Raw genomic sequence first — 10,978 nt, 5'->3', positions numbered from 1 at the left:
GAGCAAGCAGGAGTTTGTATCTGGCCAGACCTGAAGGGCTTAGAGACAAAAATGAGATTGAACTTTGTACCCATGACAATGGGGAGCCATAGGCTAGTCTCTAGCAGCAGACGTGCCACCCTGAGAGCGGAAAGACGGGGCATTAGGAAGACGTATGAGGCACCACCAGAAGACAGGCCGGAGAAGTCCTTATAAGAAGAAGGCTTCGGGTAAAGTGTGAGGGGCAGGACAGGGGAGGCGAGGGGCGGGGCTGCGATCGCCCAGGCAACATAGGCCGCGCCAAACTATTGGCTGATCGTCAATGCGTCATCCTCCCCGCTGCTTCCGCCCTCCTGAATCCAATGGGCGCGGCCTCAGCGAGACGTTCAGCCCCTCCCGCCCCGAAAGCGGGGTGGAGTGGGGAGTGCCAGACAGTTCTTGCTTCGCGACGCGGTCCTGGCCTGGTATAAAGGGATAGCAGAGAGCAAAGATGACAGTGTTGGAGTGAAGATAGTAGCTAAGTTAAAGGAAAGTGCGTTGATGTGCCCTCCACTCTGTAGAGACGTGGCCCCGGCCGGCTAGTCGGAATCCTTTAATTGGTCCGCGAAGCAAAGGAGGGGAGGGCGGGTGGGGCGTCTCCTGGCGACTAGCGGGTGGCCCCGCCCAGCAATCCGCGCCCCGCGGCCGGCAGGACTCCAGCCAATCGTGACTCGCGGCTCGGCTCCCGGGCGGAGCTGGGTGGGCCTGAGACCAGGGTGAGAGGCCCGGGGGAGGTGAACCAGGCCCCTACCCAACGCTGGAGGGTCGCTAAGCCGCGGGCGTTCCCGGAGGTGGTGGTTGCGAACCTGGCAGCTGAGGTGAGGTGTGGCTACCTGGCTTGGGATCTGCCTTAAGTTGAGGGAGGTGGAGGCGCTCCCTCGAGAGTTGTGGAGGCGGGGTATGAGCGAGAGTAGGGGGCGCAGATTCAGGGTGATAATAGGGGTTGGAGAGAGGATTTAGGGACCGGGGTTTCCAGATCCGTGCACGGAAGGCAGAGTTTTGGGGGTGGGGGGCAAAATCTTCCAAGTGGAGGAAGTTTGAAGCTGGGAGATAGTGTGTTTGGAGAAGCGAGAAAACTAGAGAAGGAAATTTTGGGGTAGGAAACTAAACATTAGGACAGTCTGGGACAGGTTATATTCGGGGCTCTAGTGTTTAGGGAAAGGTGTGAGGGGCTGGGCTGGGATCCCGGACCTTTGGAGAAGCGAGAGAAGTAGGGGCAAGGACTCTGGGGTCTCCCAGACGCAGAGTCGGAGAGCGGGTTCTGGGGAGAGTTCCCTGTCGGGTCTTAGAAGTCACAGTGGGAGACTGGAGGTGAAGTCGAAAAGCGTTTGAAAGACGGGAGAATAGAGGAACGTTGACGGGAGACGGTCTCGTAACTGAGATACTTAGTGTCCCGAACGGAGTGAATCGGAGCGCATTTGTTTGAGCGTTGTGGCTAGGGTCCTGCGTCTCTGGGCCCGAGAGCAGCCTGAGTGAAGAATCCAGGACCTTCTGCGGTTCCAAAGGACCGGGAGAAAGCGGTTTTAGAGCCAAAGTCTGGAGTGGGGGAGGGGTGTTCAGGGCGTGGAGCTCAGACCCGCAGCCCAGGAGGCAGCGGAGGGCGGGGCTTGGCAATCGCCAGGCAGCTGGACGTCCGGGTTCCCTTCCCCCACGTACACTGGGCCACTGTGCGCATGCCCCGGCGGGGGGCAGGGCGGGGAAGGCTAGTCCCTGCGGCCTGCGGAGCCCTCCGGGGGTTGTAGTGCTTGCTCAACGTCAGTTCTTGTACCTGATGGCTATTGGCCCACATTTCCCAGAAGCCCCTGGGCCAGATTGGGGCGTGTCTGAATGCGGAAAGAGGAATCGTAGGGGGCGGGGCCTGTAGAGGGCCGAGATCTGGTTGGATGGACTGGTGGGGGCGGGGCTTGGCGTGAATCAGTTCTAGCAAGTTTTCCTGTGAGGCTCGCCCAGGGGAAACCTGAAGGCCTCCGCGGAGGGAATGAGGGAGGCCGCATACCTTGTCATTGGGCACGCTCCCAGTCAGTTAGGATGAGGGCATGGACAGAAGTAGCTTCCATGTGGAAAGAAGCGTCTTCACAGATAGGTGCCTTAACAGGGCTCCAGGTGGCTGGAATGTAGGCACTCAAAAATATTTCATAAATAGCAGTTGACTCTCGTTCATTAAAGTGCGTGATGTCACATTACTTCCCAAGATCGCACAACTGAGCAGTGTGAAAAGCAGGATTCAGACCCAGGATTCTCTGCTTCAAGGCCATAGCTCTGTGCTCAACACCTGTCTTGTATCTGTCACACTTCAAGAAAAGAGTATTGTCGAAAGAACAGCTTTAAGATTTAGGGGGACTTGAGTTAGGATCCTCATCTTGCATATGAGGAAATTTGAGTCTCAGGGAGTTAAACTCACTCAGGCAACACGGGCAAGTAAGTGGGATTCAAACCCTTTAAGTCCAGATTTTGGTGTTTTGTGTTTTTTTTAATATTTTTATCTTTATTTGGCTGCATTGGGTCTTGGTTGAGGCATGTGGATCTTCTGTCTTCCTTGTGCCATGCAAACTTTTAGTTGTGACATTGGGATCTAGTTGCCTGACCAGGGATCAAACCTGGGCCCCCTACATTGGGAACGTAAAGTCTTTGCCACTGGACCAGCAGGAAAGTCCTGAGATCTAATTTTCTTAATCACGTACATTGACTTTTCTTCTTAGCCTTGTGGGACTCATACTATCTTCATTTTTAGATGCAGAAACTGAAGTTTGGATCATTACAAATCAATAATAATCATACTAGAGATTCGGGATTTGAATTAGCCCTGCTCTGTCTTATTTGCCCCTCTTCTCTCCATAGGGCATCATGGTAGGAGGCTTGAAGAGGAAGCACTCAGATCTGGAGGAAGAAGAAGAGGATGAGAAGTGGGACTGGAGTCCAGCAGGCCTCCGGAGCTACCAGCAAGCCCTGCTCCGCATCTCCCTAGACAAAGTCCAGCGAAGCCTAGGCCCCCGAGCACCCAGCCTTCGCAGGCACGTGCTCATCCACAACACCCTCCAGCAGCTCCAAGCGGCGCTTTGCCTGACTCCTGCACCTGCCCTGCCCCCGGAGCCCCTCTTCCTGGGTGAGGAGGACTTCTCGCTGTCGGCAACCATTGGCTCTATTCTCCGGGAGCTGGAGACCTCCATGGATGAGACTGAGCCACCTCAGAATCCAGCAGCTCCCCCAAGCCCCCAGAATGAAGTGCTTTCCCAGCCCGATCCAGTCTTCTTAGAAGCTCTGAGCTCCCGGTACCTGGGGGACTCAGGCCTGGATGACTTCTTCCTGGACATTGACACATCCGCAGTGGAGAAGGAGCCTGCAGTGGCCCCACCAGAACCTCCTCACAACCTTTTCTGTGCCCCAGGGTCCTGGGAATGGAATGAACTAGATCACATCATGGAAATCATTCTGGGATCCTAAAACTTTGATGGGGGGCAGGGGAGGGCTCTTTCCTCATCCCAGTCTTGGTGGGATGACTCCCTGGATGCAATTCTGTGTGTGTGTGTGTGTGTGTGTGTGTGTGTGTGTGTGTGTGTTTTGATGGGGCCTCTAAGCAGTGGCCTCCTCTCCTCCCACTTCAGGGTTCCACAAATTGTCTTGCATGTGTGTGTGTGTCTGGTTATCTCAGCCTTCTGTGAAGGTGGGTCTTCCTGAATTAATTTATCTCTTCCAAATGCCTTAATGAGACTCTGTTTCCGGGAGTCTGATTTCCCACTTCCACATTTCTTCTGCCTTTTCCTCTAGTTCTGACTCCTCTTGTGTCACTGGGGCCTCAGGGAAGATAAGCTGGGCCTGTCAAAGGATGACAGGGATGTGCTACTTGGTTGCTATGGAAACCCAGCCTCTGCCTCATGGCACCTCCAGGTAGTGGGAGAGGCTGGCCTCCTCCCCCAGGCTGAACCCCACCTCCTTCACAGGACCCCAGTCCCAGCAGCCTCCTGATTCATGACCAGGCCGGACCACGTGCAATAGGGTGGAAACCAAACTGCTCCATGCCGCATTATTTAAAAGAAAAGCGGGTTTTGTGGTGTTTTTGTTTGTTTGTTTGTAATAATTTTTTTTTTTAATAAAAGTATTTTGGAAGGGGTGATGTTGCCTAAAGTTTTTTTGTAGGTCAGTGGGAGGGACCTGGTATCCTTAGGGGCATGTACCCCTTCCCAGTCAAAGTTGGGGTAGGTATATTATTAGATACAATATTTATTGAATGTTAAGACCACTAACATTATTGAACGCTAAGAGCGCTGTTCTACCTACTTTATTTGAATTAAGTCATCTCCTCCTCATGATTATACTGAAATAGATAACTGTTACCACATTGTACATAAGAGAAGGTTAAGGTTCAGAAAGGTCAAGTCACTTGCTCAGGAAGAGTGAGGCCCAAACTAGGAAGAGTAAGGACCAAGGAGCTAGAACTCAAATTCAGGCTACCTCCAGAGCCTTCTTAACTATTATATTCATCGCTTCTTTGTAGATTTAGACTCCCCAGCCACATGGTGGACACAGGAAGGAGAAATTAGGTCACATGAATTAACATGTCAAAGGATAGGGCTCTCTGACACTTAAAAAGTCAGCCCTTTGAGACTTCCCTGCCTGTCCAGAGGCTAAGACTGTGCTTGCAAGGCAGGGGACTCAGGTTCAAGACCAGATCAGAGAACTAGATCCCACATACCACAACTAAGAGTTCAGTGCTGTAACTACAGATGCTGCATGCCACAACTAAGACTTGTCACAGCCAGATAGATAAACAAATTTTAATGGAAAAACAAAATCAGCCCTTTTATTTTGTAGGAAATGTGCTACAGAGGCCCAGAGGAGAAAGAAAATGTTCAGAGATCCCCAGCACTAACAGATCTTTCTACAAAACTGTTGGCTAGGAAGTACAGTCCAGGCTAAAGTTAATGGTTCCAGTGATTTATTTAGGAGGTGCAAGCCCAGGCTGGCAAGAGTAGGGGAAAAGAAGGGAGGCCAGGGAAGATGTGATGTATACTGCTGCACTGGCAAGGCCTCCACAGAGACCTTTGAAAACATGACAACAGATAAGTTTATGCTGCATTTAGGGACTTTTCTGAAAAAGATACAAGGAGGAACCACTTGTGGTTGTAACATGCAGGGAAAGGAAGGGGATTTTTTTGCCTTTGCTTTCTGGCTCAAAGCCAGATGCTCACCTTGAGAGGCACTGCATCTAACTGAAAACAGCTGGGTAACTGACAGGTGGGTGCCAATCCAGAGAAAGAAAGGAGGTGGTCAAGGGGATCTCCAGAAGGCACATGCCCGTGTCTGACTCCAACTTAAACCTTTAGGTGACGTCTTGCTCACTCAATTGTGTCCTACGCTGCCACCCCACGGACGCAGTCCTCCAGGCTGCTCTGTCCATGGGATTATCCCAACAAGAATACTGGAGTGGGTTGCCATTTTCTCTTCCAGGGGATCTTCCTGACCCAGGGACCAAATGCAATGGCAGCCAGGTTCTTTACCACTGAGCCATCGGGGAAACCCACACTCGGAATAAAACCCCAACCCACGCAAGGCCTGACAATCTTGCACCTAGCTTCCCTAGTTTTAGCTCTGATTCTCCTCCACTCCTCACACAACTTCAGTTGACCCCAGGGCTTTTGCACGTGCTGTTAACTGCCCAGAGGACACTTCTTGCATAAGTTCACCCATACAAATGTCTCCTTCTCAGAGAGGCCCTTCCTGCCCTTCCTAGCTTAACGTGTCCAGGTGCACCTCCACCCCAACCCCATTTCACATTGTTTGAGTTTGTTAGTAGTACCTTGTGCTCAGTCACTCAGTCGTGTCCAACTCTTTGTGACCCTTTGGACTGTAGCCTGCCAGGCTCCTCTGTCCTTGGGGTTTTCCAGGCAAGAATACTGGAGTGGGTTGCCATTTTCTCCTCCAGGGGATCTTCCCAACCCAGGGATGGAACCAGAGCGTTTTGCATCTCCTGCATTGCAGACAGATTCTTTACCACTGAGCCATCGAGGAAGTCCTAGCAGTACCTATCCAATCTCAAGTGATTTATGTTATTTTTAAGGTTAGGCTCCTGGTCTGTTAAAGATATCTCTCAGAGGAAGGGGTTGGGTACTGCACAGAACTACCCTTGGCACAGGTGGGCACTCAAATTTTTTCTTTTTTCTATGTGCTGTTGTTGAGAAGATGAACTCTCAATCTTGAGATAGCCAAAGTCCCTGCCACCTCTCTCGACTCACCTCCCCAACACCATTTTCTGATGCTCTTCAAACACACCATGTCCCACCCTCAACACCTGGAGTAGTATCTGCCTCACTGAGCGATCATGCAGAGTGTGTAAGAGGGCTCTTGCTGCACACCAAAGATTCCAATAATTGCTCAGATTTACTGAGTGCCTATGTGGACCTGGCACTCGTCCAAAAACATGAACGAAATAGAGTTCCCACTCTCATAAAACATCATCGTGGGAGAGGCTGAAATATACACTGAAATAAACAGTAAAATGTAGTCTGTCAAGTAGTGACAAATGTTACAAAGAAAAAGCAAGAAAGTGATGGGGATGTTGCTATTTAGATGGGAGGCCAAAGAAGGCCTCACTGACAGGATGAAATTTGAGAGGGACCTGAAAGACCAGACATGATCTTTGTGAATTTGTGGGGATACAATCCCTATAGCAGGAACAGCCAGTGCAAAGGCCCTGTGGTCAGAGCATTAGTTGAGTGTTTAAAGGACCATTTGGAGGTCAGTGGGATTTCCCAGGTGAAGCTAGTGGTAAAGAACCCATCTGCCAATGTAGGATATGTAAGAGACTCCGATTCAGTCCCTGGGTTGGGAAGATACCCTGGAGAAAGGCATGGCAACCCACTCCAGTATTCTTGCCTGGAGAATCCCATGGACAGAGGAGCTTGGTGGGCTACAGTGCATGGGGTAGCAAAGAGTCAGACACGACGGAATAACTTAGCAAGTATCCAGGTGCCTGGAGTAGAGAAAGCAAGGAGGAGAGTACTAGGAGAAAGGATGATAGAGTTTGAGGGGGCAAGTCCTGTAGGGTGTTGTAGAGTCCCGTAGGGAGGGCTAGAGCTTTACCTTGAGTGAGATGGAAGGCATGGCAGGGTATTGAGCTGTGCAGGAAGGAGACTCACTTTTTTTTCCCCCCAATATTTATTTATTTAATTTATTTATTTGGCTGTGCATGTAGAGTCTTTAGTTGTGACACACCAGATCTTTTAGCTGCACCATGGGAACTCTTGATTCCAGCATGTTGGATCTAATTCCCTGACCAGGGATCGAACCCTGGCCACATGCATTGTGAGCAGGATGTCTTAGCTAAGAATCACCAGGAAGTCCCCAGACTCACTTTTACATGGACTCTCTTTGCCCTAAACTTAGTCGCTCAGTCCTGTCTGACTCTGTGACCCCATGGACTGTTGCCCGCCAGGCTCCTCTGTCCATGGGATTCTCCAGGCAAGAATATTGGAGTGGGTTGCCATACCCTCCTCCAGGGGATCTTCCCAAACCGAGGATTGATCCCAGGTCTCCCGCATTGTGGGCGGATTCTTTATTGTCTGAGCCACCAGGAAAGGCCAAAATCCCGCGTTGCAGGCAGATTCTTTATCGTCTGAGCCTCCAGGGAAGCCCCAAAATACAGGAGTGATGAGGAATCATGGAGTTTGTTAGGACCAAGGTGAGGCCAGTATGAGGAGCACCTCCACTTTCCAGGTGATCAAACTGCGGCTCAGAGAGGCCCAGCTACAACCGTCAGAAAACTGGCGAGAGAAGTGGAAGGGCTGGCCTCGTAGAGGGAATCGGGTCGCTGAGGGCAGAGTCCGCGTTCCGCAACCTGCCCTCCCGCCTGGGTCCCGCGTTGGGGGATGGACCTCGGGCACCTTGGTCCCTCCCACCTGCCCACTCTGCCTGGGAGTCGGGCCGGCGCCTCCTCTCTCCCCAGGGGCGGGGTGGAGCGGCCGGCTGGAGGCGGGGCGTCCCCCCGAACCCCGCAGCCCCTCTCCCTCCCCTGCTGGCGGAGGCTCCTCCCCAGGCCTGCCGGGACGGTGGCTCCGCTTCTGGTTTCATTTCCCGAGGTCCGGCCTCTGTCTGTTTCCCTCCCCCTAGCCCTTTGAATTTCTTCACTTTCTGATTTCAGCTCTGCTATCACCTCCTCAGGGGGGCTCTCCCGTACCACCCCGGCTGCAGGTACCTCTCTCCTAGCCTATTATCCCGTCCTATTTGTGTGTGTGTTTAAGTCACTGAACAGAAGCAGAAAGTATTTTCCTCATTTAGTGATTTTCCAGGGTCTTCTCATCCCGCTCAATAAAAAACAAAGGTCCGCAGAGTGCTCTGAAGGGCCTGGAAACTTCTCTGACTTCCTCCCTGGCCGCAGTGACCGTACCTCCCCACCTCAGGGCCTTGGGACTGGCCCTTTACTCTGATTGGAACGCTTCTTCCAGAGCTTTACCTCCCTCTCCCACTTCATCAAGTCTCTACTCAATGGATGTCACCTCTTCAAAGAAACCCTCTACCACTTCTTTGTCCAAACTGCACCCCCTTTCATTACTCTTCTCCTGCTCTGCTTTTCCTTTTCACTTATCACCCTCTAAGATACTAAATCATTGCTTTATTCAGTTTATTGTCCACCTCCTGACATCAGGGATTTTTGTTTCTAATGTTCCAGCCATATCTTCAGTGCCCGGCACATAGAAAGTGCTCAATTCATTTGTTTTCATACTTCTTTTCTCTTTCCACTCCATCCATCCCCTGTTCCATGAGAAGAGAGACCCTGTGAGGCTTATCAAGTGCTGTGCCCCCATTGTCTACAACTGCCCACCATATATTAGGTGCTCAATAAACACACACTAATCAGATGCCTATGAGCTCTTCTTCTCTTTATGACCTGGAAAGAGCCACTTGGATGGAGACTCTGAATCTCCTTTTTCCAGGCCAAAAAGATAATTATGTGAGTTTGCCTAACAGGGGCCTGGTTCTAAGTAGCATTTTACCCTTTATTCATTTTGAAAAATTTCAAGCACAAAAAAAAAGAAAAAAAAAGTATGTCTTCTGAGCACTTGAATACCCTCTCACCTAGATTTAGTTGTTAACATTCTGTTTCCTTTATTTGAATATGTGTATATATATGTGTCTGTTTTTTCCTTTTGCTGAACCACTGGAGAGTATATTGCAGACATCTGAATGTTGTACCCCTAATAGCTCAGCAGGCATCTCTTAAGATTAAGGACGCTCAACTACAAACCACAGTCCTATTTCACATGTGACGGAATTAAGAATTTCAGAATATCACCTAGTATCCAGCCTATATTCAAATCTGCCCAATTTTCTCAAGAACACCCTTTGTAGAATTTACCACAAACTAGAGTCACTTTCACTTTTCACTTTCATGCATTAGAGAAGGAAACGGCAACCCGCTCCAGTATTCTTGCCTGGAGAATCCCAGGGACAGAGGAGCCTGGTGGGCTGCCATCTATGGGGTCGCACAGAGTCGGACACGACTGAAGCAACTTAGCAGCAGCAGCTGCAGCAGAGTCTAAGGGAGGTTCACATGCTTATTTGGTTGTAACAAAGAAATTATACAGTATCTTTTATTCTGGAACATCCACCCCCTAACCTCACTAATCCCTTACTGTGGTTTCTTGAAACTGGATTTTTGGAAGAACAACCCAGCCTTGCTGTAGACTTCCCACACTGTGTATTTGTCTGACTGTTTTTGTGTTTAATATTGTCACTCTCTGTTCCCTGTATGCTGAAGTTTGGGCCTAGACGCTTGAGACTCACTTTATGAAATGTAACAGGGAAGCTCCACAACGAAGGTTGTGTACTGCCTAATGCATCACGTCAGGCACCACCCAGTGTCAGGGCATCCCGCTGCTGTGGATGCAAAGTTTCATTATATAGTTAAGGCGCTGAGCTCCTCCTCTTCCCATCATAAAAGGATATTTCCCCCTTTGCAGTTAGCAAGGAATTTGTGGGATGATGCTTTGAAAACTGTCGAGATCCTGGTCCCCATTAACTTTTCACCCCAAAGGGTGAGCATCTATTGAAAATGGTTGTCTGAATCAAGTAATTGAGTTAGCATTTTTGATAGCTTACTTTGGTCAGAAGATTTATTCACAAACAGTTCTTTCCCTTAGCGAATGAGGAATTAGCAAATGAGGTATTTGAAGAAGGTAAGTCCCATTGTCAGTTTATCTGACATGTATTAAACTCCTGTCCACGTGCACCCCACCGTGAATGTCTCCCCTTGAACTGAGCACCTGTGGTATTACTACAACAGCCATTACTAATGAAAAAAGACACCTAACACACCACTCAGCATTGTGCAGGAATTGTTTAATCCTCAAAACAATCCTCTGCGCCAGAGGCTATTTCTCTCATTTTAAAAATAAGTGAGAAAACCTAAAGAATTAAAGCACTTGGTCAAGGTCACACAGCTTTGTACTTACGGAATGGAGCCCAGGAAGGGACTCCAGTGCCAAGGACAGAGTCCAACTACCCAGAATTTGCTTATATAGTGCTCTTACAGATAATACCTTACTTGAAGTTTCTCAACTCTCAAGAGGTAGGCGAAAAAGATCCCCCTTTAACATACTCTGTGGGCTCAGAAACCAGAATTTGAATCCAGGACTAAGCTGGCCTGGAGTGTAGACCTCTGTTGGGGCTGCTTGCGTAAGCTCAATTATTGGGTTTGACAAGTGCAGATGTGATGCAGATGTGGGCAGATGTGAGGGGGCCCACAGCTTGAGAGACAAACTCCACCGCGCCACCGACCTACAGGGCCAAGAGCCACCCTATCTTCCTCCCTCCCTTCAAGCAGCCTCCCGGACATGCGCCCTAAAGACAACTCGCTTCTCTTTCTAGCCTGCTTTCTACAGGCTCCGCCCATCACCGTCTAGGACCAATCCCTGGGTGAAGGGTGGGGCTGCCACGGGAGTGGGCGGTAACTAAGGGGAGTCAGGAG

The 10,978-nt window shown here is 50.1% G+C and overlaps 1 protein-coding gene across 1 annotated transcript; it reads left to right on the top strand.

Annotated features, from left to right (window-relative positions):
* On the top strand, positions 253–4,126 carry SERTAD3 (SERTA domain containing 3). Its single transcript, XM_018062426.1, has 2 exons — positions 253–836; positions 2,857–4,126. Exon 2 carries the CDS (start codon positions 2,863–2,865, stop codon positions 3,457–3,459), a length of 597 nt encoding a protein of 198 aa, XP_017917915.1. The 5' UTR covers positions 253–836; positions 2,857–2,862; the 3' UTR covers positions 3,460–4,126.

The sequence above is a fragment of the Capra hircus genome, chromosome 18 (genome assembly GCF_001704415.2).
Source record: "Capra hircus breed San Clemente chromosome 18, ASM170441v1, whole genome shotgun sequence".
Taxonomy (NCBI): domain Eukaryota; kingdom Metazoa; phylum Chordata; class Mammalia; order Artiodactyla; family Bovidae; genus Capra; species Capra hircus.
This window is presented reverse-complemented; position numbering and strand designations above follow the sequence as displayed.